Source organism: Somniosus microcephalus, chromosome 4, assembly GCF_052327205.1.
Source record: "Somniosus microcephalus isolate GS21.2 chromosome 4, FLI_Smic_1.0, whole genome shotgun sequence".
Taxonomy (NCBI): Eukaryota; Metazoa; Chordata; class Chondrichthyes; order Squaliformes; family Somniosidae; genus Somniosus; species Somniosus microcephalus.
Window position 1 is genome coordinate 263,541,534 of NC_140990.1, and position 26,645 is coordinate 263,568,178.

At 42.6% G+C, this 26,645-nt stretch overlaps 1 protein-coding gene across 3 annotated transcripts in view; it reads left to right on the plus strand.

Annotated features, from left to right (window-relative positions):
• The window catches only part of gpd2 (glycerol-3-phosphate dehydrogenase 2 (mitochondrial)), a 188,449-nt gene that overhangs the window by 50,541 nt on the left and 111,263 nt on the right, over positions 1–26,645 (plus strand). For all 3 annotated transcript variants that reach the window (XM_085986321.1, XM_085986319.1, XM_085986320.1), the window contains exon 2: positions 23,750–23,859. In XM_085986321.1, coding sequence (XP_085842447.1) covers positions 23,750–23,859 — 110 coding nt within the window. The remainder of the gene's footprint in view (positions 1–23,749; positions 23,860–26,645) is intronic.

Sequence of the window (26,645 nt, forward strand, 5' to 3'; positions counted from 1 at the left end):
CCTTTGTGAAGACAGAACCAAAGTATGTATTTAATTGGTTGCCATTTCTTTGTTCCCCATTATAAATTCCCCTGATTCTGACTGCAAGGGACCTACGCTTGACTTCACCAATCTTTTTCTCTTCACATATCTATAAAAGCTTTTACAGTCAGTTTTTATGTTCTCTGCAAGCTTACTCTCATACTCTATTTTCCCCCTCTTAATTAATCCCTTTGTTCTCCTTTGTTGAATCCTAAACTGCTCCCAATCCTCAGGTTTACTGCTTTTTCTGCCCAATTTATATGTCCTCTCCTTGGATCTTATGCTATCTCTAATTTCCCTTGTTAGCCACGGTTGAGTCACTTTTTTTGTTTTATTTTTATGCCAAAGTGGGATGAACAAATTCTGTAGTTCATCCATGCGATCTTTGAATATTTGCCATTGCACATCCACCGTCAACCGTTTGAGTGACATTCCCCAATCAATCCTACCCAACTCGCGCCTCATACCATCGTAATTTCCTTTATTTAAATTCAGGACCCTAATCTCTGAGTCAACGACTTCACTCTCCATCTTAATGAAGAATTCGATCATATTATGATCGCTCCGACCCAAGGGGCCTCGCACAACAAGATTGCTAATTAATCCTTTCTCATTACATAATACCCAGTCTAAGATGGCCTGATCTCTAATTGGTTTCTCGACATATTGGTCCAGGAAACCATCCCGTATACACTCCAGGAATTCCTCCTCCACAGTATTGTTACTAATTTGGTTAGCCCAATCTATATGTAGATTAAAGTCACCCATGATAACTGCTGTGCCCTTATTGCACACTCCTCTAATTTCCCTTTTAATGCCATCCCCGACCTCCGCATTACTGTTTGGAGGTCTATATACCACTCCCACTAACGTTTTTTGCCCCTTAGTATTTCTCAGTTCTACCCATACAGATTCCACATCATCAGAGCTAATATCCTTCCTTACAGTTGTGTTAATCCCCTCTTTAACCAGCAATGCTACCCCACCTCCTTTTCCTTTTTGCCTATCTTTCCTGAATATTGAATACCCCTGGATGTTGAGTTCCCAGCCTTGGCCACCCTGGAGCCATGTTTCCGTAATCCCAATCATATCATATTTGTTTACCTCTATTTGCGCAGCTAATTCATCCACCTTATTACGAATTAAGGAATTGGCTTAAGGACAGAAAATAGCGAGTTGTGGTAAATGGGTGTTTTTCAGACTGGAGGATGGTAGACAGTGGTGTTCCCCAAGGGTCAGTGCTGGGGCCACTGTACGTGGTAGAATTTCTAAATTTGCCGATGACACCAAACTTGGGGGTGTGGCAAACAATGAGGATTATAGCAATCGACTGCAACAGGACATAGAAAGGCTAGCAGAATGGACAGACAAGTGGCAGATGGAATTTAATACAGAAAAGTGTCAGGTGATGCATTTTGGCAGAAAGAGCAGGGAGCGGCAATATACACGTAATGGCACAGTTTTAAAGAGTGTGCAGGGACAGAGGGTCCAGGGGGTTACTGTGTATAGGTCCCTGAAGGTGACGGGACATATTGAGAGAGTGGTTAGCAAAGCATATGGGATCTTGGACTTCATAAATAGAGGTATTGAGTAGCACAGTAGAGAAGTTATGCTGAACCTTTATAAAGCGCTAGTTAGGCTACAACTGGAGTATTGTGTCCAGATCTGGTCACAATACTTTCGGAAGGATGTGAAGGCCCTTGAGAGGGTGCAAAGCAGATTTACCAGAATGGTTCCGGGGATGGAGGATCTTAGCTACAAGGACAGGTTGGAGAAGCTGGATTTGTTTTCATTAGAGCAAAGGAGGTTGAGGGGTGATTTGATAGAGGTATACACGATTGACAGGTTTGGATAGGTTAGACGGGGAAAGGCTGTCCCCACTCGTTGATGGTAAAAGGATGAGGGGACACAGATTGAAGGTTTTGGGCAAGAGATACAGGGGGAATGTGAGGAAAAAGTTTTTTACGCAGCGAGTGGTGAGGACCTGGAACTCGCTGCCGACGGAAGTGGTGGAAGCGGAAACACTCAATATTTTCAAGGAGAGACTGGATAGGCACTTGAGGGAAATAAACTTGCAGGGCTATAGGAATAGAGCGGGGGAATGAGACTGACTGGATTGCTCCACAGAGAGCTGGCATGGACTCGAGGGCCGAATGGCCTCCTTCTGTGCTGTTATGACTCTAAAAGCTTCTCCGATTGCAGGTTCCTAAACATGCTGTGCAGGATGTACATGAATGATGGTTAAATGAGATGAAACTTAAATTTAATACTTCTAGAAGAAATATATGATGTGGATTCAGTGCTTTCCTTGGGCCTTGAAGTTTATGGTAATATCTACTGATTTTAGACCCATTTACACCCATCTCTAAAGAGATTGGGAGGATACTTGGCCGTAACCCAGCATCAACAAAATGTGTGCGACTTTGGTACATTTTTGGATCTTAACTTCCTGACTATGCTCACGGATAAACTCCAGGCCACGATGTGTTTGTTTAGAGTTTTGTGTGGATAGTAATGTATGGTCTTAAAGTTGTTATGCTTTTAAAAAAAATCTTACTAAATAGGCATTCCAGAGGAAGCAAGCACTTAACATTTGATATAGCTCTCTGATATCACTCAGAAACATGCCAGAACACTTCACACAATGAATTGCTTCGAAATGCAGTTACTTTGTTATTTAAATGAATGTAGTAGTCATTTGCCACACAGAAAGGTCCCACAAAGGGCAGATAAGTGAAGGACCAATTCACCTGTTTATGGTGGTGTTGGCTGAGGGAAAAATGTTGGTGAACACACCAAAACTCCCCGTTCTTCTCTCAATAGCATCATGGCGCCTTTAATGTTGGGGCCTTAGTTTAACATCTCATCTGAAAAACGACACCTCCTCCTACAGTGTAGCTTCCTTCAGTTACTGTACTGACAGTGTCAACTAGATTAGATGCTCCCATCCAAGACTGGGGTACAAACCCACAACATTCTGGTTCAACTGAGTCCTACCAACTGAGCCAAAGTGACATCACAACTGAAAAGGACAAGATCATGTGAATATTTTACAACTGTCCCATAAAATACTTTAACTTAGTTTGTTCAAATTAGGCACTTGATTGATGTTTTCAAATTATGAATACACTTGTAAACCCAGTTTTACATTCCAGTGTAATTGCTGCAAGTTAAATTTTATCAAACAACTTTACTACAGTGGAGCAAGTCCCACCTGTAAGCCAAATCAATCTGTAAGAAGCTCTCCTGAATAAATTTTCAAAGTAAAATCATATCAATGTAACATTAAACATTAGTAGAAATTGTTCCTGGTTACTCATAGTATTTATTATTCAAACTATAAAGGTCTGTTGGTGTAGACTTTTTATTGAATTTGTTGTACTCTAGAGTTGTAATATACAGTATGCTCTATATACCATCCACCTTGCATATAAACATTTTGTTATATTTGAGTTGTTGAAGGAAATGAGAGAGAGAGGGAGAGAAAAGCAGATATGAGGGGATGCTAGTATCTGCTTTGGGAAAAGAGGAATGGGAATGAAGAAGGAGTTGGACCAGTAATGAAGGAAACACCAAACATTCTCACCAAGTCTCCTGGAGAAGGTATTAGTAAATTGCCAACTCATTCACCACCCGACTGAAGAAGCTGATCATGTTTATGAAATGTGAGATGAATGTAAGCTGTCCGTGCCCAGAGATGGTCCAGCTCCGAGCTCCCACTGCCTTGGGAAAGGCACAGAAAGGCTAATGGCCTAGGGAACTGGCTGACCAAAGGCTAATTCATCCCAAGGAGTGGTGAATATGGATTGTTAGAATAGTTGGGAGATAAGGGGACAAAAAAAGCTTCTAGCATTAAATGCAGTTGAGAAACAGTCCAGTGCAGGTTTATCTGTCACACATTGAGTGGTAATACTGCTTGCATATATCATTGTAAGTGGGTAAACTCTTTTGTTTGATGTTATATTACCATAAAGTAACATTACACACAGTTCAGATTTAAACCTGCACATTGTAGATGGGGATTAGTAAAAAAGAAGATATTTAGTAACCAAGGTTGCCGCTGGTGCTAATCTTCAGATGAACCTGGTGGCAATGCTTGGTAACTATTAGTCTTGATGGATTTTCTTCCTACATACTTTAACTTAATTTAATTTGTTCAAATTAAGCACTTAGTTGACTTGTTTTCAAATCATGAGTACATTAGCAAATCAAAGCCAGTTTTACATAACCAGTGTAATTGGCACAGGTTAAATTTTATCAAAACATCTATAAAGCAGTGGAGCAAGTCCTACCAGTACGCCAAATCAATCTGTAAGAAGCTCTCATATGAATAACATTTTGAAAACAAGAAAGAGTGAATTATAAGCCTGGAGCTGGAAGTTAAAATGTGGGCGGTCACACTTTGTAGTTTGAAGTAGTCTAAATACAAAGTAATTATAGAGACAAGAAAGTTAGTTAATGAAAGGGGCAGCATGGCACATGGTTTATTGTATTTTCGAGGGGAGAAGTGGGATTGAGTTAAATAAGTGGAATTTGCTTTGCCTGTGTATTCACTTGTAGCCTGTGAAACATTGACAGATGTTGCACACTGCCACTTTGTACAAGCCGCCATAAGAAATCCCATAGGGAATTCAGAGGAAACTTCTTTACCCAGAGAGTGGTGAAAATGTGGAACTCGCTACCACAGGGAGTGGTTGAAGCGATAGATGCCTTTTAAAGGGAGGCTAGGCAAGCATAAGAGGAGAAAAGGGAATAGAGGGTTATGCTGATAGATTTAGATGAGGAAAGACGGGAGGAGGCTCGTGTGGGGCATAAACGCTGGCATGGACTGATTGGGCCAAATGGCCTGTTTCTGTGCTGTATATCCTATGTAATCCTCTCGACTCCACAGTCCTTTCTGAATAAACAGCTCCCGTCAGCAACCTGTAGATACATAGGGGGTGAATTTCAACTTCTAGCCATTCATTATTTTGTATGAAAAATGGGCAGCCGGCGGTTGAATGTCTGGGCGGGGTGGGGGGGGTTGTTGGGGAGGCACCTCAGCCATTCCTTGGATGCCCAAGACCCGGCTGACGCAATTTTCAGGTAGGCCTGTAAATACACAAACGACATACCTGACTGTTTTGAGCAAGCGGCAGTTCAACTTATGCAAGCTTTTAAGTACGCGGTGAGCGGCCCAACCGACAGGCCTTAAAGGGATCACAGATGGCCACTCTACAAAAGGGCCTCAAACTTTATTTACTTCCATTTTTGCGGGGCCAGGAAGAGCATGTCTGACCTGCCAGAGGGCTCAGCGTGGGAGCCAGCTCATTTCACACCCAACTGGCGAGGTGCAGCGGAGCACCCATTTGGCAGCCGTATCTCGACAGGCCACATTCAAATGAGGCGTGCACCTAAAAATGGTTTGTGATAAATCATCAGTCAGTTTTTATCACCACCGTTCTTTCCCTTGGTGGCTCTTCTACTACCGCTTAACCTAGTGCTTCTTCTAAGTGCTACCTGAGGGCGTGAAGTGTCTGTCAAGTATCTGCTGGTCAACATCTATATGAGTGTCTTGGGACTGAAGTGGCTTTCCTCGCTGCTCAACTACATTCTGAGAAAGACCAGCTACAGGCTGCATCTGCAGGGTGTTGCCTGGGAAGCCTGGTTCTGGCGTCTACTGACATATGTAGGGATCTTAAAGGACTGGTTTGCTTGCCTTGCTATCCTGAGAGAGAGCACAATAACTTAAGCTGCTTGCTGTCTCTGCAAGGCCACTGACCTGCAGGAGCACAAAGAGAATGTTCCTCTAAAGGCCAACAAAGCCACGGCCAATGGCTGTCTCCAAGCGCCAGTTTCAGTCACACCTCGAGAGACGATCCCTCTCGCCTCGGTGGCTCATAGCCTCCCTGTGTGAGTTGTCAGACAACAACCCGTTCATGCCTCATAACCCTCTGGTGTCGGGTCATCCTCTACAGGCCGCCTTGGATCTGCCACACACTCCGTCCGGGATGCTGTGCAGTGCTCTGAATCCATCCCTCTTTGTGAAACACATGTTAGTGTGGATTTCTCCCAGCTTGCCAAGCATTCTTCATTTAAAACCAGGACTGAGATTGGATTAAGTCAAGAGTGAAGTATGGGTTAATAACACTTGTAAATCTTAACATCTAATACATCTAATAATTTCAGCAGTGCATCTTGTAGATTGTACACATTGCAGCCATGGTGCGCCGATGGTGGAGGGAGTGAATGTTTAAGGTGGTGAATAGGGTGCCAATCAAGCGGGCTGCTTTGTTCTGGATGGTGTTGAGCTTCTTGAGTGTTGTTGCAACTGCACTCATCCAGGCAAGTGGAGAGTATTCCAGCACACTTCTGACTTGTTCCTTGTAGATGGTGAAAAGGCTTTGGGGAGTCAGGAGGTGAGATACTCGCTGCAGGATACCCAGCCTCTGACGTGCTCTTGTAGCCACAACAACAACAACTTATATTTATATAGCGCCTTTAACGTAGTAAAATGTCCCAAGGTGCTTCACAGAGTCACGGTATTTATGTGGATGGTCCAGTTAAGTTTCTGGTCAATGGTGACCCCCAGGATGTTGATGGTTGGGGATTCAGCGATGGTAATGCTGTTGAATGTCAAGGGGTGGTGGTTAGGCTCTCACTTGTTGGAGATAGTTATTGCCTGGCACTTAAGTGGCAAGTAACATTTGCGCCACTCATCAGCCCAAGCCTGAATGTCGTCCAGGTCTTGCTGCATGCGGGCATGGACTGCTTCATTATCTGAGGAGTTGCGAATGTAACTGAACACTGTGCAATCATCAGTGAACATCCCCACCTCTGACCTTATGGTGGGAAGGTCATTGATGAAGCAGCTGAAGATGGTTGGGCCTAGGACACTACCCTGCAGCGATGTCCTGGGGCTGAGATGATTGACCTCCAACAACCAGAACCATCTTCCTTTGTGCCAGTGGAGAGTTTTCCCCTGATTCCCATTGACTTCAGTTTTACTAGGGCTCCTTGATACCACACTTTGTCAAATGCTGCCTTGATGTCAAGGGCAATCACTCTTGCCTCACCTCTGGAATTCCGCTCTTTTGTTCATGCTTGGACCAAGGCTGTAATGAGATCTGCACCCGAGTGGTCCTAACGGAATCCAAACTGAGCATCGGTGAGCAGATTATTGGTGAGTAAATGCTGCTTGATAGCACTCTCGCCGACACTTTCTATCACTTTGCTGATGATTGAAAGTAAACTGATGGGGTGGTAATTGGTCGGGTTGGATTTGTCCTGCTTTTTGTGGATTGGACATACCTGGGCAGTTTTCCACATTGTTTGGTAGATGCCAGTGTTGTAGCTGTACTGGAATAGCTTGGCTAGAGGTGCGGCTAGTTCTGGAACACAAGTCTTCAGCACGATAGCCGGGATGTTGTCGAGGCCCATAGCCTTTGCTGTATCCAGTGCACTCAGCTGTTTCTTGATATCACGTGGAGTGAATCAAATTGGCCAAAGACTGGCTTCTGTGATGGTAGGGTCCTCAGGAGGAGGCCAATATGGATCATCCACTCGGCACTTCTGGCTGAAGATGGTTGCAAACGCTTCAACCTTGTTTTTGCACTCGCGTGCTGGGCTCCACCATCATTGAGGATGGGGATATTCATGGAGCCTCCATCTCCCGTTAGTTGTTTAATGGTCCACCACCATTCACGACTGGATGTGGCAGAACTGCAGAGCTTTGATCTGCGGAATCTCTTTGCTCTGTCTATAGCATGCTGATTCCGCTGTTTAGCATGCATGTAGTTCTGTGTTGCAGCTTCTCCAGGTTGGCACCTCATTTTTAGGTACGCCTGATGCTGCTCCTGGCATGCTCTTCTACACTCCTTATTGAACCAGGGCTGGTCCCCTGGCTTGGTGGTAATGGTAGAGTGAGGGATATGCCGGGCCATGCGGTTACAGATTGTGGTGGAATACAATTCTGCTGCTGCTGATGGCCCACAGCGCCTCATGGATGCCCAGTTTTGAGCTGCTAGATCTGTTCTGAATCTATCCCATTTAGCACTATGGTCATGCCACAAAACACGATGGAGGGTGTCCCCAATGTGAAGATGGGACTTCGTCTCCACAATGACTGTGCGGTGGTCACTGCTACCAATACTGTCATGGACAGATGCATCTGCGACAGGTAGATTGGTGAGGACGAGGTCAAGTAGGTTTTTCCCTCGTGTTGGTTCTCTCACCACCTGCTGCAGGCCCAGTCTGGCAGTTATGTCCTTCAGGACTCGGCCAGCTCGGTCAGTAGTGGTGCTACCGAGCCACTCTTCATGATGGACATTGAAGCCCACCACCCAGAGTACATTCTGTGTCCTTGCTACCCTTAGTGCTTCTTCCAAGTGGTGTTCGACATGGAGGAGTACTGATTCATCAGCTGAGGGAGGGCGGTAGGTGGTAATCAGCATGAGGTTTCCTCGCCCATGCTTGACCTGAAGCCATGAGAGTTCATGGGGTCTGGAGTCAATGTTGAGGACTCCCAGGGCCACTCCTTCCTGACTGTGCCACCACTCCTGGTGGATCTGTCCTTCCGGTGGGACAGTACATACCCAGGGATGGTGATGGAGGAGTTTGGGACATTGGCTGAAAGGTATGATTCTGTGAGTATGACTATGTCAGGCTGTTGCTTGACTAGTCTGTGAGACAGTTCTCCCAATTTTGGCACAAGTCCCCAGATGTTGGTGAGGAGGACTTTGCAGGGTCGACGGTGTGCTGTTGTTGTGTCCGAAGCCGGTGCCGAGGTCGATGCTGGGTGGTCCTTCTGGTTTTATTCTTATTATTGTTTTTCATCGCTACTTTGTACAACTGAGTGGCTTGCTAGGCCATTTCAGCGGGCAGTTAAGAGTCAACCACATTGCTGTGGGTCTGGAGTCATACATGGACCAGACCAGGTAAGGATGGCAGATTTCCTTCCCTATAGGGCGTTAGTGAATCAGATGGGTTTTTACGACAATCCGATAGTTTCATGGTTATCATTACTGATACTAGCTATTTATTCCAGAATTATTTAATTAACTGAATTTAAATTCCCCAACTGCCGTGGTGGGATTTGAACTCCAGATTATTACTAAAAGAAAATACTGCAGATGCTGGAAATCTGAAATAAAAACAGAAAATGCTGGAGATACTCAGCAGGTCAGGCAGCATCTGTGAAGAGAGAAACAGAGTTAACTTTCAGGTCGATGACCATTCGTCAGTTCTATTAAAATGGAGGTAACGTTCTGCCCTCCGACTAGACGCCGCACTCATGCTGGTCAATATTTTATCTCCCGGGTTTCAGGAGGGCCTCAATAAAATGCATATGTCAGGGTTTGATGATGTCAATCTTATTTTAACTTTGTCATGAGATCAGTGCCTGCTGCTGGCCCTGCCAGAGAAACCAGGTGCCAAGGAGCAGCAGGCCCAGAAGAGGGCTGAAAAGGAAAGTCATTTTAAAAATAAATAAAATTTCTTTGTGAGCCAGGAGGAGCCGGAGTGCTTCTCCGGGACTTGCAAGTAACCTTAGGGCCCTGGGATTTCCTGCTCCGAACATGTTTGTCCACTACCCCCACCACTTACCATTCCCGCGGGTCCCCAGCCGCAGGTTCCTGTGATCTGGCCCAAATCCTGCCCGTTGGCCTGATGCCATTCGGACAGTAGTCGGAATTGGTATTTTTAAATGCGGCCTGGGAACTAAAATGGTCTGGGCCTCTTGTCGGTAATCTGGGGCGAGTCTGCGCTCCCTGCCAGCCACTTGCTTGCCCCTCACCCCCAGTTATAATCAAGGCTAATCTTTCACTATTTACCCTCTCAAAGGCTTGCATTTATAGAATGGTTGCTGCACAGAAGAAGGCCATTTGGTCTGTCGAGCCCGTGCCGGCACTCTGCAAGAGCACTTCACCTAGTCCCACTCCCCCACCCTTTCCCCGTAGCCCTGCAATTTTTTTTCTTTCAGGTACTTATCCAATTCCATTTTGAAATCCACAATTGAATCTGCCTCCACCACCCTTTCAGGCAGTGCATTCCAGATCATAACCACTCGCTGCGTAAAAAGGTATTTCCTCATGTTGCCTTTGGTTCTTTTGCCAATCACCTTAAATCTGTGTCCTCTGGTTCTCGACCCTTCTGCTAGTGGGAACAGTTTCACTCTATCTACTCTGTCTAGACCCCTCATGATTTTGAACACCTCTATCAAAACTCCCCTCAACCTTCATGACTCTTAAGGAGAACAATCCCAGTTTCTCTAGTCTGTCCACGTAACTGAAGTCCCTCATCCCTGGAACCATTCTTGTAAATCTTCTCTGCACCCTCTCTAAGGCCTTCACATCCTTCCTAAAGTGCAGTGCCCAGAATTGGACACAATACTCCAGTTGAGGCCGAACCAGTGTTTTATAAAGGTTCATCATAACTTCCTTGCTTTTGTACTCTATGGACACGATCTTGCCAGCCCTGGGGAGGCAGGTATGGGGGCGGGGCTGCCGGAAAAATGGCAGAATCTGGGGGCGGGTTCCCATCCCGCCTCCATGCCATCTTCCCCGGAGGCGGGTAGCCGACCCGCGCCGGGTCCCGTCTCCTGGAGGCGGGAAGGGGATTACAGCCACTTAACTGCCTGTTAACAGGTAGTTAGTTACCAGGCAGTTAAGAGAATTATCCCCATTTTCCCAACACAGGCACGGGCTTCCCGACATCGGGAAACCCCGCCAGGGTCACCGAGGCAAGTAGTGGGTCTGCGAGGGTCGGAGGAGTGCAAAAGTGCGCTGTGAAGGTAAGTGATGGGTGCAAGTGTTGTGAGGTGAGTGAAAAGTGATACAAAGGTAAGTAAACATTTTCTTCCTGCAAGCTTCAACAGTTGGGGGTGCGGAGACTCTCGCATCTCACTGGCAGAGATGACAGATGGCTGCTGCATTCTCCGATACAGCAACCAGCTAATTTCTGCTAAAGAAAGAGGTTTGATGAGTCTTGAATACAAGGACTCTTCAAACAACATAGAATATCAGTGTTTGACAGTTTCACAGAGCTGTCAAATGATGACAATTCATTTTGACAGATGAAACGTCATACGCTGACGTTCTCTGTAACCGGCTTCCCCTTAATTGGCCTGCTAAGCCCGCTGGGCAGACTTAACAAGGTCAATCAAGGGAAAATAGTAAAATAGTGTGGGTTGGCCACAAGTCGATGGAGGCGGGACAACGACCCAACAAGCAGCAGTCCCGCCTCCAACGCGCCCCCATTGGCAAAATTGCCCCCTATGTCTCTCTTTATGAAGCCCAGGATCCCGTAACCTTTTTTAACCACTTCCTCAACCTGCCCTGCCACCTTCAATGAGTTGTGCACATATACCGCGAGGTCTCCCTGTTCATGCACCCCCTTTAGAATTGTACCCTTGTTCTTGCTACCAAAATGCACCACTTCACACTTTGCTGCGTAAATTTCATCTGCTACATGTCCGCCCATTCCACCAGCCTGGCACTTTATCGAACGCCTTTTGGAAGTCCATGTACACCACATTAACCGCATTGCCCTCATCAACCCTCATTACCACATCAAAAACCTCAATCAAGTTAGTTAAACACGATTTGCCTTTAACAAATCCATGCTGAGTTAATGAATCCACACTTGTCCAACTAACTGATAATTTTGTCCCTGATTATCGTTTTGTAAAAGCTTCACCACTACCGAGGCTAAACTGACTGGCCTGTAGTTGCTGGGTTTATCATTACACTATTTTTTGAACAAGGGTGTAACATTTGCAATTCTCCAGTCCTCTGGCACCACCGCTGTATCTAAGGAGGATTGGAAGATTATGGCCAGTACCTCCGCAATTTCCACCTTTACTTCCCTCAGCATCCTAGGATGCATCTCATCCGGTCCTGGTGACTTATCTACTTTAAGTACAGCCAGCCATTCTAGTATCTCCTCTTTATCAATTTTTATCCCATCCAGTATCTCAACCACCTTCTCTTTCACTATGACTTTGGCAGCATCTTCTTCCTTGGTGAAGACAGATGCAAAGTATTCATTTAGTACCTCAGCCATGCCCACTGCCTCCATGCGTTGGTCTTCATTTTGGTCCCTAATCGGCCCCACCCCTCCTTACTACCCATTTACTATTTATATGCCTATAGAAGACTTTTGGATTCCCTTTTATGTTAGCTGCCAATCTATTCTCATACTCTCTCTTTGCCCCATTTAATTCCTTTTTCACTTCCCCTCTGAACTTTCTATATTCAGCCTGGTTCTCACTTGTATTCTCAACCTGACATATGCCCCATTTTTCTGCTTCATCTTACTCTCTATCTGTGTTGTCATCCAGGGAGCTCTGGCTTTGGTTGCCCTACCTTTCCCCCTCGTGGGAATGTATCTCGACTGTACCCGAACCATCTCATCTTTAAAGGCAGCCCCTTGTTCGATTACAGTTTTGCCTGCCAATCTTTGGATCTAGCCCGGGTAAACCGAATCATTCTCAACCCATTGAAATTGGCGTTCCTCCAATTAAGTATTTTAACTCTGGATTGCTCCTTGTCCTTTTCCATAGCTAATCTAAACCTTTATTTGAAAATCTTCTATTTAGACCTCCTAGTTAATCTCTTTTCTAATGAAAAAGAGCCTTTCTTCATAACTGTAACCTCTCCTTCCTGGTATTCTACTGACTCTGTTCCAAGTCCAGTACCTTTCCTGGAGATGGATATTGAGAACTGCATGCGGTATTCCATTTGTGGCCTCAGCAATGTCTTGTGCAAATTCAACAACATTATTTTTACATTCAGTGCATATCACCCAGCACCCCATTGCCTTTATATAACCTTTTCTGTCTATACTCTCACCTCTAAAGGTTTATATCTGTATCTCTAGATCTCTCTTTTACTCCACTCTTTTTCTTTTTTAAGGTACCCAACCCTTCTGCACACATCCTGCCAGTGACAAAAACCATTAAAGAAAACAATTTTGTGGCAGAATGAGCTTGAGGGGCTGAATGGCCTACTCTTGTTCCTACAACCTATTACCACTTTACGTCCTCTTGGTGTCTACAGTTGTGTGCCCATTCAGTCCAAACCCCCTACTTCTCCTTGATGCTCTCTCAATGGTAGGATGTTCTGAGGGGCCTGGCTGATGCTTACAAGCAAGAGCCTTGGGGGACTGAAAGGTGGCACTTTGTTCACTTTGGCTGGGAGCTGTTTTCTCCTCCGAGAAGAAAGTAGAGAGTGTGAAAGCACTCTGCTTGTCATATGGAATTCTATCCAGTTGTGTGAAAGCATTCTTTAATAGAGTGAGAAGAGGAAACAAACAAGTACTTATTATGACTCTTTCACTGCTTCACAGATTAGTTAGCCTGTGAGTGAACACTTGTAGGGAAGGAAATAGGGTGTGAAAGTTTTCATTCTCCCTCCTGGATATTTCAGGGAGGTAAGGCATGTTGTTCTAGGCGGGGAGAGCAAGGTAGGAGGAAATGTGAAACACACTCCTAACATTGTTTAAGTTGTGTCACTCTTCTTACCTTGACTAATTGTGTGAAAAGCAATGGCATATGGATTGCAGCTTCTCAAATTGTAAACGTGGGTCATTAGGCTGGACTAATATTCAGGAGTTTTGTGCCATTAGATTTAGGAGTCATGGAGAAATTTCATAGAGCTTCATCTTCTTGGATGTTTACTTGTGCTTGGCGACCTCTCTCACGATGCCGAGTGGGCCAGGCCGAATTCAAGTTATATGTGATCTGTACAGGGTGCAGGCTGAATGACCTTTTCTTGTTCTCTACGCAGACTTTTGACTAGCAGAACTGAATTTAAATCCCAATTGCAATTGACTGTTGTAATCAAGCTTCCTCATGAAGAAAACTTTTGCTTATCTTGTGCCATCTGAGGCAGGGAACTGGGGGCTGGGGTAGAGGGGAAATCGGAGGAAGAAGCAATCTCTTTCTGCACCATTCCAGTGAAATGTATCTCTTGGTCAGCTGTCCAGTTTGTGCTGTAGTCTACTACGATCAGAACTGTATCTCCCATTGAACCAAAGGCCTGAGGAGCAGAAAGGAATTGTGATCAAAAATAATATGCATTGTATATAAATACTTCAGATTTGTACTCCGAACTCACTATCCTGTGAAACAAAGTGGGGAAAAATGACTTGTGAAAGCAGGTTTACAAAATGTGAATCTTACAGCAAGGTCCTCTCTTACCACTTGACCAAAATTAGATATGCTGTAAGGTCAGCATATTCACTCCCTTGTTATACTGTAGTTTTTTTTGTTGATAGTGTGGTTTCTATATTGCATTGAAGCATTGTGACACCTGCAGTGAAGTAATTTTCTTGGTCTGATAGTGATCAGTCAGATGTATGGACCAAACCCTCTTAGCCAAAACCCATTCATGTTTAGCATACTTTTATTCCATCAGTTTACAACTACAGCTTCAGTGCGAAGTAGTTTCAATCTGACATCAGAACAAAGCTGAGTGAGACTCCCTGGAGGAGTCTTTGCTTCATTCAGATGTCAGGTTGAGTCTGTTTTGGCGTCATTTTAGGGCTTTGAATTTAATTTACACTGTGAGTTTAGCGTCAGTGCAAAACTGTTTTGGCTTCTCACCTCTGCTAAACTTGTGGAGTGTGAATGCTTAGTACATGTTGGTGTGTTGAGAGGCGGGAAGAATCATTTGTTAAGGGGAAGAAGGAAGAATGCAAATGTAATAGGATTGCTTGCTTCAATGCTGCTCACCAGCACTTCAGTTGAGCAGTACTGAGAGAACGCAGTGAATGTATTTGAATTTGAGTTTTAGGCATTCTTTAAACATTAATAGCTAATATTTTTTTCAGTAGGCTTTCATTCAATGAAGTTGATCCTTTGCATGGGGAAGCAACTTGGATGGTGTGTCGGCAGTTTGAGTGGTACAAGAGCTGTTCATTGACCAGCAGTTTAAATCGCCAGTGTGCTGCTTGAACTGCTCAGCTGCCACCTTCAGATGTAATGTTCATTCAGATCACTTGGGGACCTGCCCAGATGTTATCATTATAACTAAATTCCACTATATTACTCGGCAGGATAAATGCAGCAATCCTGAGCTTCCAGCATTGGGAGAAAGCACAAGCCAAGAAATAAAAGGTTCTGCAGGGCTCAACATTGGGAGTACTGGAGTACTTAATTCACCTGAATATCACTTGGCTTGCTTTGCTAAATGGCTGCGTATAGTGACACCACTATTCCTGGCCAGAATGGCAATGACTGGGTAATTCCCCCATCAATCACGCCCAGAGACCAGACTGCTGTAAGTGATTGGGATTGATTTTACATACACAATTTGTATTATATAACTATCCTGCACTCACTGCATTTTGCTGGCGAAATCACCTTGCTTTTATTGAGACACGTTGCTCTAGTTTCGATCATGAGCTCTGTTTGTTGTAGTTTGTAGAGACTCTTTAACTAGACTCTGTAGACTGTTTGCTGTAGTGTGCTGTTTGTTTGCTGAGTAAGTAGACTTTGTTTGCTGTAAAATAGATTGTTGGCTGTGAGCCCTGTTCAAGTTCCGCTCTGCCTCCAACTCATTGGCTGGCACAATGGTGTCAATAGGCACTCTGGCCTCGATTTTAACTCCAGGTGGATTCCCCACTCAGGCATGAGTTAAAATTATAGTCGGGTCTCAATGATGTAATCTGGCCACAACATGCATATGTAAGGAAGGACCCTGTTGGCTCCGGGTGCGTGTTGTTGCTGCCTGCTCAAGCGAGCAGGTTAAAATTGCAGATGTTGCGATCATGGCAGCTTTCGGTCAGCTAAGAGCCAGGGTGATTTTACCTGCCCACCTGCCAGGTTTCTGCTGAGCGAGTAGGGTTAAAATTGCCGCATCTGTTGCTAAATAGCGCTTATTCTTTGCGCTTAACTGAATCTGTCCAGTTCTTTCTTCTCTTGCTCCTGAATTGAGTGACACCCTTATCTCCATATCTTCTAATTATTTTGTCTGATTAGATTCCCTGTTTAACTTGCACACTATTGTATACAGGATTTGAGAGCAAATGGAAATCAAAGTAGACAAACAAATGCAGTATGTAAACTACTTCCCAACATTTTAAAGAGAAATGAAGTAATGGCCCTGAATTTCCGATCGGAGGCTTCCTTCAGGCGGATGCCTCCGATCAGGAAAAAAATCTACGAACCTACCTGCTGGTTCCGTCGATCCCGAGGCTTGTGATCCTGGGCCTCTCCGGGTCCGCGCGGGCAGAGGCCCATGTATCCCAGGGGCGCAGACAGTTCGCAATCGCCCCTGGGATCACGTGGGCCAGGCAAACCAATTAATCCCCCATCATACTTTGGACAGGTCTGCAGGAACAGAACTGTCAAAAGTATGAATGGGAATCACATTTAAAAACACTAAAACATTAAATAAATTTAAAAATTACATAATTAAAATCAATTAAAATTCCATTTAATTAAATATTTTAATTCTTTTAATTTTTTTGGGGAAAAAATTAATGTTTCTACAGGGCTAAAAATAAACTTACCTTTTTGAAGAGTATTTTTAATTTATAAATGAGTTACCAAAATTAATTTTTCAACACTCTTGAGCGTAAGAATTCTATGGCCTTTCAGCGGCAGAAGTTGTGCAAAAAGCGCAACTCTCCACCCGCAGAGGCCCTTCTCCTGGGCAGGCGGATGATCTGTCAAAAGGATTCTTGACAGATCGCAAGTGCCGGGTTTCAGCACATGCACTTCGCATGTCTGAAACCAGCTCTTGCGAGGCCCCTACGGGTGCGTTCACACCTCGTACGCACATGTGGGGGTCGGAAAATCCGGCCTATTATGTATTTTACTGCATTATTTTTAATTAAAGTAGCTAGATTTGTGATGTACGTAACTTATGGGGATGGAGTTGTGAGCTTGTCCCACAGCACAATCACTAGCAACTGTTTGTTTTGAGAGTGACACATGCTGCATCTGACAACTGAATGTTTAATTTAAAATGCAAATACACACTTAAATCAGGCACAGCATGTAGTACTGGTTATTTTACCCTGTTTCTGAGCACAGGTTAGTATTGGTCAGGGAGGGGAAAGTGCAGGGCTGCCTTCGACCTTTCACACTGACTACAGTTACCACAGAACTCCTGAGCTAGAAAGGAAAATCTAGAAAGGGAAAAACAATCAGCCAGATTGTTCACTCCTTATTGCTATCCAAAAGCCTGCGCTAAAAAGTGCATGCTAGTGGATGAGGTCGTTGTTATTAATGTCTTGGACAAGATTGGGCTCAATTATGATGTGACCCACCCCCACAGTTGAATATAAAGCTCGCACATTAAGATGTCATTTTGGTTGGTTGATGTACTGTGTGCTGCAGGCACTGTGGAACTGTACCTCCGCAGGAGTACAGGAGTAAAAGTAAGAAATAAATTGAGGGAAGGGGAGGCAAGGGTTTGAATCTTTATTCAAGATCGATATCTATATGTTTAAACTATCTTTATGCATTTTAATTTCTGTCCTTGCCTGTATCTTCTCAATCTCCTTAGCTAAATTCAGATGCTTGTGGATATAGTAAATTCGAAAATTACAGTAAATTAGAAAATTGCATCAGCAAGTGTGGACTTGGTCTGTGTGAACCAGTTGAGGCAAGAACAATGTCAATCTGGGAACACAGTTTGTGATAGAATGAAACTACAGCACTGTAAATTTGTAATTGTCCCCACCTCTGATTTTAACACATCTTACGAAGAGCACATCACTATATTAGCTTCATAAGTATCATGTGAATCTTGATGAGACTAGTACATTTTGATGGGATTTGAAAAATACTTTGTAATAAAAAATATTAATAAAATACATTGACCTAGAGTTTTTGCGAGTTGGTGCAATCCAGCTGAAATCGGCCAACCTAGCGCATAAGATCATGTAATTTTAAACGTAAGTTGCGTAAATCAAATTTCCGTGATTTACGCTGGTTTAAAATACACGGCCCCTCCTTTTTAAAAAAAAAAAAAAAAAAGTTGGCCACGGCCCCAGATCGAAATAATGAGGATGGGGAGTTAGTTTCTGTCGATCGTGTCCATTTGAGAAGGGCCTTCAAATTGATCTAGATTTTTTAGGCGCACACGCACTAGTAGGCATGTTTGAAAAGTTTTTAAATATTAAAATATATTTATTTTAACAAGAAACAAGTACACCAATGAAACTAGTAAATGGTTCAGTATAGATTTTTTTTTTCTTTTAAGCCATTTTCAGTGATTTAAAATCTGGTTACTCACAGGTGGAGGACTTTATTAAAAATGCTTATTTTTTGTGATAAACTCATTTTTAGCTGTATTAATAAAACTGCACCAGGTTACCACTCTCAAATATATCAATGATTTTTTTAAAATGCAAAGCAAAAAACCCAATTATGTTCTATTACGCTGCCCGATTGCACTGGTTTGATTATGCAAATGAGTTTGGGCAGAAACTTGAACTGTAATTTCACTTGGGGGAAAAACAGTGCAATTTCACGCGCAATTTGAGCCCAGATTCCCGATTGCACCCAAAATGGAAACTCTACCCCATTCATTATCTGAACCACTTGATATTCATATAAGCTGAATAAAAAGTCAACATGCCTCATTACGTATGGATTGTTAGTCGTTCTACTGCAAGGCGATTGTGTATATGCTTTTTTATATAAATATACTTTCTATAATCTAACTCTGTACGTAATTGATGTTCTTTACATTTTGAATGTTGAAAAGTACAAGGGCAAACATCACAAATTGTAACGGTAGTAGCCAGTAAAATTCGCTATGGGAACCGAACAGACCCAATCTTTGAGTAGTTTTCAGTGGCACACAACAGCTAATACCTTTCTTTAAAGCAGAGATGTGGCATATTTGGGTATTCATTAATGGATACAATTTCTGTACTATTGAGTCATATGGCAGCATGCTATAGTAATATTATGTAACAAAGTGGTAATAGCAGAAGAACATAGCAAGTAATTTAAGGTTTTGCGAACAAATTAAAGTATAAACCAATTTATTTAGTGAATTGTTGCCTAAACAACATCGAAGGAATGTCTTTGGAATGATAAAAACTGTGAGATCAATGTTGCAGTAAAAAATGGAGTTCAGTTTTCAATTGTGTGGTGTGGAAACACTAAGATACATTGAGACTACATGTGATGGTGTTGCAAAATGTGTCATCTGGAATTTGACCTGACCTATCAAATGGAGTATTAATGAATGTTAAATTACAGTAAAGTGAACATACTGGTGGGTGGGGCACAGGGAAGGGAGAGGCTTGCACTATTGCCGGGATTCCTGACTGGTGAGTGCCCAAGGCGCACCCCTAATGGTGTAGTATAACGAGGTGACTTGCTGGAGTATGCAGGGTCAGAGCTAGTGGTCACTGGCAAACCTAGCCTGGTGCTTTCTCCGAAATATTGGGCACCTGGAATTTTATTCCTGCTGAGTCTAATGTTACAGTAAACTGCAAATTCAGAATTTTATTCCCACTGGTGAGTGAGATCGTACACCGTTCACCTGCACTTGTACCACTTGTGAGTAAATTGAGCCCTTTCAGTTGTGGGTTAAATTCAAAAACTTGCCAATGAGTAGCGTCTGTTGCTTATTTGCATAAAATTTCAGGTTCAGAACAATAAACAACCAATTATGCACACAAATTTCTTTAATTACAGCATTCCCATGCGATCTCAATCACTAGGCAGATTAAAATATTCATGTATAATTTCAAAGACTATTATCATTGATAAGCTCGATTCACTGTGTGTTCGTGTTTTCAAACAGTTTTAACAATGCTTGGGCAGTGGCTAACTATTAGTATGACATTAGTAGTACTCCATCCACACTATCTTTTTCATTTTAAAATGTATAAGTTTTACAACATTTATACAGTCACCCATAAAATGATGTAAACAGAATGCTGAGGTTGGGAATTTCTATTTATCCCATATGTATGGGTTATATATAAATTGCTCATGCTTGTGGTGCTTCTGAGTTGTTCAGTCCTTCCTTACTTGGGATAAGACAATATTAATCATATCAAAGGCTGAGCACTCTAGTTATATTTCACCTAGTTAAAAATATACCAGAAACATCTCCATAGAACACATGTACTATACCTTGAATTTGGTTAATTATTATGTAATGTACTCTGAAGATATTCCATCTAAATGAATAAAGTGAGGAGATTAGTCACTAAATGGAAAGGGTCTCTTAAAATCACGTGATTAATTACTTTCAACAGGGACCTTAACTAGAATTTACCTATTAATAATGTATATACAGGAGTTAAAGCAGAAATATTATTAAGTGGTATATTATTTAGAGAGATTTTTTCTGTGTGGGTGGGTTAGGAGCATAGGAACAGGAGTAGGCTATTCAACCCTGTGAGCCTGCTCCACCATTCAGTGAGATCATGACTGATCTGTATCCTAACTCCATCCACCCGCCTTGGCTCCATACCCCTTAATACACTTGGCTAACAAAAATCTATCGATCTCTGAGTTAAAATTATTAATTGAGCTATCATCTACTACATTTTTCGTAGGAGAAAGTTCCACACTTCTACCACCCTTTGCATGATTAAGTGTTTCCTAACTTCTCTCCTGAATGGCCTGGCTCTGATCTTAAGGTTATGTCCCCATGTCTTAGATTCTCCCACCAGCAGAGAAAGTTTCTCTCTATCAATTCCTTTCAAAATCCTCAATCAAATGACCCCTTTCTTCTATATTCCAGGGAATACAAGCCTAGTTTATGTAATCTCTCCTCATAATCGAACCCTTGGAGCCCTGGTAACATTCTGGTGAATCTGCGCCGTACTCCTTCCAAGGCCCATATCTCCTTTCTAAGGTGCGGTGTGCAGAACTGTACACAGTACTCCAGATGTGGTCTATATTGGGTATATATTGAGTCTTATCAGCAGATTAAAATTAATAATGTTTAAAATGGTGCTTTTCAAGCCTTTCAGAATGTTATCAATACCACCTGCAACCTGTCTTAACATCAGGTTAGACGAAATCACTACTGAAATTAAAATGACAACTAGTTGATATATTTGTCCTTCTACCTGTTCTGGGAGTTGTAGAAATCCATGACTGTAGCATAACCATGGTAATTAACAACATAACATTGAACTGTATAGATAACAGTGTGTCTAGTACAAACATAATAACCAACAAAAGCTCACATTTATATAGCACTAGGTAGGGAGTTCCAAAGACTAGGACTGCGGCGGTTGTATATTCTGCCACCAATGCTGAGGCAAAGGGAGCAGGTGATACATACAAGGCTGGAGTTAGAGGAACAGAGTATTCAGAATGTGACATAGGGTTGGGGGAAATTGTAAAGTTAGGGTGAGGCAAGGCCATCGAGAGATTTATAGATGACAGGGATTTTAAATGTTATGCATTGGAGGACCAGGAAGCAGTGTAGGCCAGTGAGGGCGGTGGTGATGGGTGAGATTAACTTAGTGCAGAACAGGATATGTGGCGTAGAGTTTTGGACATGTTGGAATTTATGAAGAGTGAAAGATGGGAGGTCGGTAAGGAGAAGTTGAATCTGAAGGTGAGAAAGACACGAATAAGAATTTCAGTAACGGAGGAACAGAGAAAGTCCGTGGTGGGCAGCAGAGCAGAGGTGGAAGTTAAAGAAGTTAATGGTCTTGCTGATGGATAGGATGGAGGATTTAAAGTTCAACTTGGGGTTGAAGAGGATGGCAAGATTACGGGTGGTTTGGCTCAGCTTGAGAGAGTGGTCAGTAGACAAGGGAGTAGAATTTGTGGATAACAATAATTTAGGTCTTCATAGGAACGACTGTCTCTTTTTCAACTAGATACATAAATGATTTAAATAGCCTTTAAAATATAAAAAAAGAAAGTTTAAACGATATATATTATAATATAACCTAGAACCATATTAATTCAGTGTTGCGTTTTAAATCACTGCCCTTGGTTTCTTTTCAAACAGTCTATAATAAAGTCAGTGGATGAATTTTCACCTTTACAACCTGCCCGATTTTCATTTCCATGACTTCAGTGGGCGGGGTGTCAATTGACTGCCAGCCATTGTACGCCCGGTGGTAAGAGTGAAGATTTACTAAGTTCCATCCAATTACTAACCATTCGCCTAAAAGGACATGTTATTTTCAAACAAATACCCAGATCAAAAGCCAAACTTGCTGCTTTGCTTGATAGGTATTCTGTATTTTAGAGTTTGTATAAAATCTAGGTTTTTTTTACCCAATAGGGTGCTGGTGAACTTAACCCTTTTAAGGATTGCAATGGTGTTTCTGCACCATTGATAAACGTGATACCAGTTATACCTGTAATATCTAACAACATGTTACATTTCCTCTCTCCCACTTTCTGTCTACCAGAATAATCTATTACCCTGCACCTAATTTTGCGTTCTTCACTGACCTAACTATAGGGATGCTGTTCAAGCAATTAATGTACTGCCTGCATTCTACCGAGGAATTGAGGATGAGTCAGGCAATCTGAAGGGGAGACTACATGCTGGGACCATCAATTAACAGGACTATTTTCAATTCCCTGCTGTAGAGCACACATGAATTTATCATTAATATTCAATCATACTGCTCAGATCTGAAAGAAAAATTATTTTCATTTATTTTTTTCTATGTTTCTACCCTTGTGCTTTCCACCGCCCCCCCCCACCAATATATTGCACAAATCCTTCCTTCAGTAATTTAAAGCTCTGTAAGCCCCCTATTATCCTCAAATTAGCTTCAAAATGTAGGTTTGGGCTATTGTGATGCTAGATTTACCACATTCAATTTAATTAATATTGTGTAAAAATAGATGTGCTTTGGTTAACCTTCAGTAATTTCCAAAGTTGCGTTCACATTGAAGATTGTTTCAGCAGCAGCCGAGGTATTCCTCCAGAACTCTAGGAATTTAATTTGTGGTGAATGGAGTTTAAGATGTTAAAATGAGAAGCAGGTACAGTGTTTTTACAGTTGGGTATATTCTGTTTAATAGTACTTGCTATATCCTTATTACAGTTGTTCTGTATTTTGCAGCTAGCTAAGTAAATGCTCATGAATCCTGCATGTAATGACATTTTTAATCCTATTATTCTCCAAGCATCTATGGTTACTCAGGTTGTTTTTAAGATAATATAAAAGTGCATTAAACATATATAATGTACTAGTCCATAAAGTGCAACTTTACAAATATCACAAGTCAATCAAATTGTGCAAATATACATTAATCTTTGTATGAGTGACCTTTGAAAACTTCATATAGTACAGCCGAATATGTCAGTGGTCTTAAATGTCCTCCAGAATACAGGATCTTGCTGTTTGCATTTGTATTTGTTTGAAAATAACATGTCCTTTTAGGTGAATGGTTAGTAATTGGATGGAACTTAGTATGTGTCTCATACAAGAGGGCAGCATGATAACGCATGCATATGAATGTACTGTAATATGCAAAAGGAAAAAAAAACTACTAGCTGTTGTATATTCTTTACTCTTGAGATAGCTATTTCTTATGATACAAGGCATTGACTTATAGACCCCAGCTACTAGCTGCATATGTACAAGGATGTTCAGCAGTAACTTTCCATTACTTGGTTTATTTCATATGTATGAAAGGTCAGTAACTTGTAGCCTAATGCTGTGCTGTAAGAATTTTCAATACCGACATATTGTATGTCTCATGATTTCTCTATCCATGTATCACAGTTGCAGTTCTGTGAAATTTGCATGTTTGCAAAAGGATTCTAATTTTGTATTACAGAAAAAAAGATGGCACTTCGAAAGATTGCTGGAGGAACATTTTTTCTTGGGGGTAGTACCCTGGCGACAATTTTAGGTCTTTCTCAGATAGCAGACTACAAGTCGAATCGGGTAAGCTTTCCTTTATACCTTCTACAAATACGCAAAAGGTATAGCTATGGGGGGGGGGGTGCAGTCCTGGGGCAGGGCTCCGGAGGGTCAGCCTTTATGGGGGTTGATTTTAGATATAAATGTATGTATGTTTAACTTGCCTATTTCTGAGTAGCCTGTAGCAGTCCTTTTAAGAACTGTTGGTTAGGCTACTCAACGCAAGTATCGATGGGCAGAGCATGTGCGGCACATGAAGCCAATGGAAAGTAAAATCGGGCGGGGTGTAAACCGGGCATTCGACCCCCCCAGCCGCTCCGCTTTCGCCAGGTGGGATAGGTTAAAATCAGGACTTAAGCCTCCTAGATTTCTTTTAGCTTCATCTTTAGCTATTTAAACATAATTCATGGAGTACGCATGGCGTCTATTTTTCCTTCCAACCCACGCATTCATTGCTTTGCTAGATTGTATGCTCTCAGCAAGGTATGCTACAAGCCAAACACTCTGGGCAAGCTTTTTATGTGGCAGTAGCTGATTCAAACTCTTGCTCCTTCTGGCCCACAAGGAAACCATAAATTTTTTTTAAATCTTGCCTTAATGCCACTCTTCTGGGCGTACTCTTATCTGTCGCCAGCTTTGTCTGGTGAGCCCACTACCGGTGGTGGGCCATGATGCTACGTGTTAAAATTGTGTCGGAGTACATCTTAGGAGTCCGATTTCTTAGCATATTGTGAGCTATGGGGGCGGTTTGTGGTGGATGGACGGTATGTGGCCACCAGATGGAGACAAAGTACCCCTCTCACTCCAATTCAGGTGAAGGCCACACCCACCTCCAACACACCTAAGGCAAATCTACCATTAGCTCAGGAGTTCAAAAGGCAAACTAGTGCATCCCTTCAGGGCCAGTGCCAGTGCCAGTACCAGTACCTGAGGAGAAAGCCAAGACTGCTGTTGAAAACCAGCTTGCAGCTGCCACAGAGAGGTCTACTATTGAACCCGGGTGGAATATTGTTTAGTTCTGAGAGCCTGATATGATCCCTGGACCGGCTGAGAAAGATCCAGTGGTAAAGTAACCCTGGCTTATAGTTTTTTGGAGAAAACTGATTTAAGGACTGCCTTCCTAACTACCCGGGGTGGGTGATGGTTTTGTTCTTCATTTTTCTTTTTGAACGTCATGTGTTTTTTGGATTTTGCCAGACGTGAACCTTTTTTTTCCCGTTTTCTAAAAATAAAACACAGCTAACTGCTGGTTTTCATTTACCAATCTTGTGACTGTGCTTGTGTCCTCCACCTCCCCCCCCCCCCCCCCCCACCCCGCATCAACACACCCTTCGGTCTAGGTGGTGGTTGATTACAATATTTATGACGCCCTCATTTGCCTGTGGTGAGGGCCTCACACACTGCCCGAAACATGCCAGTTAAGCTGGCGGTGGGTGTGAGTGCAGTGCCAACCCAGAGGGGAGGACGATGCTTTGATTTAAACATCCCACATGCCCCGTTCTCATCGGGTATGCAGGTTAAGGTCAGCCATAATGTCTCTGAAGATAGATGTGTTAAAATGAGCTTCTTGGGTAAGAGTTTTCCCATAAGCACAATGAGGGATGTCGTCTTTGGATGGCAAATCTCTGGTGGTTCTGGCGTTTCATTCTCTTTGCCTGAAGATTCAGTGTTCTGTGCCACATCACAGCCCTCCAAGTTGGAATCAATGAAGAACAGTTCATCTGCAGAAACAAGGACATTGGCCCACTAGTTCCTTGGATGTAAACCATTGCTGTTGTAACCATCTACATCTACAGGTGACTGATATATTTACAGCACTTGTGAGATAGTAGCAACTATCTTGACTTTATGTGCTCTATTGTTCCATGCTATCTTGTACCTGTCTGATGATGCGATGGCTGAGCAAATTTTGCACCAATAAAGACATCTCAATTTTGCTAAAAATTGATTGATGGGAATAAACAACTTGGCCACTAAAAATATGGTTATCTTAGCACTTTGTCCCATTCATTAGTGTAGGTCAGACACTCCATTTCTGCTCCATTTGAGGTGGTAAACTTGCATAATTTCAATTAATTTCTGATTGGGTCTCTTTACCAAGTATCAGTGGTATGTTAAGTTGCTTTTAATCAATATGTAGCATTCCCGGGTTGCTGTCATTGTATGGGCTTAATTGTCACATTACTCTCTAAAGTGCCGTGGTGGCTAAGAGTCTGGAAATTGATCACTGTATAATAAGTAAAAAAGGCTAGAGAGTATATTTTCTTCCATTTGCTAATTTTTGGTGAAAAAATGGATACAACTGCAAAGTGGGGTCCACTGCTTTATACTTGCACCTATTTTTTTGCAAAATTGGTGAACAGCATAAAATAAATCCCTAGTTGTGCAATTTTCTTTTATTTACAGTGATTTAGATTTTATGTTGTTCAATGCTAAATTGCATTACTACCACAGTTCTCTACCCCAGAGGGCTGTGGATGCTCAGTCGTTAATTATAGTCAAGATTGAGATCGATAGATTTTTGCACACTAAAGGGATATGGAGATCGGGCGGGAAAGTGGAGTTGAGGTCGAAGATCAGCCATGATCTTATTGAATGGTGGAGCAGGCTTGAGGGGCCGTATGGCCTACTCCTGCTCCTAATTCTTATGTCCTTATGGTGCAAAGCTATTTTGTGGCAAACAAACTTCCATCTTATTCCTTCTATTTTTCCTGGAGCAAATCCAATAGTAAGGACACCAGCAATGTTGAAAAGAGATGAGGTAAATTTGAAAACTAATGACTAGGTGACACAAATGCGATGAGTCTTGA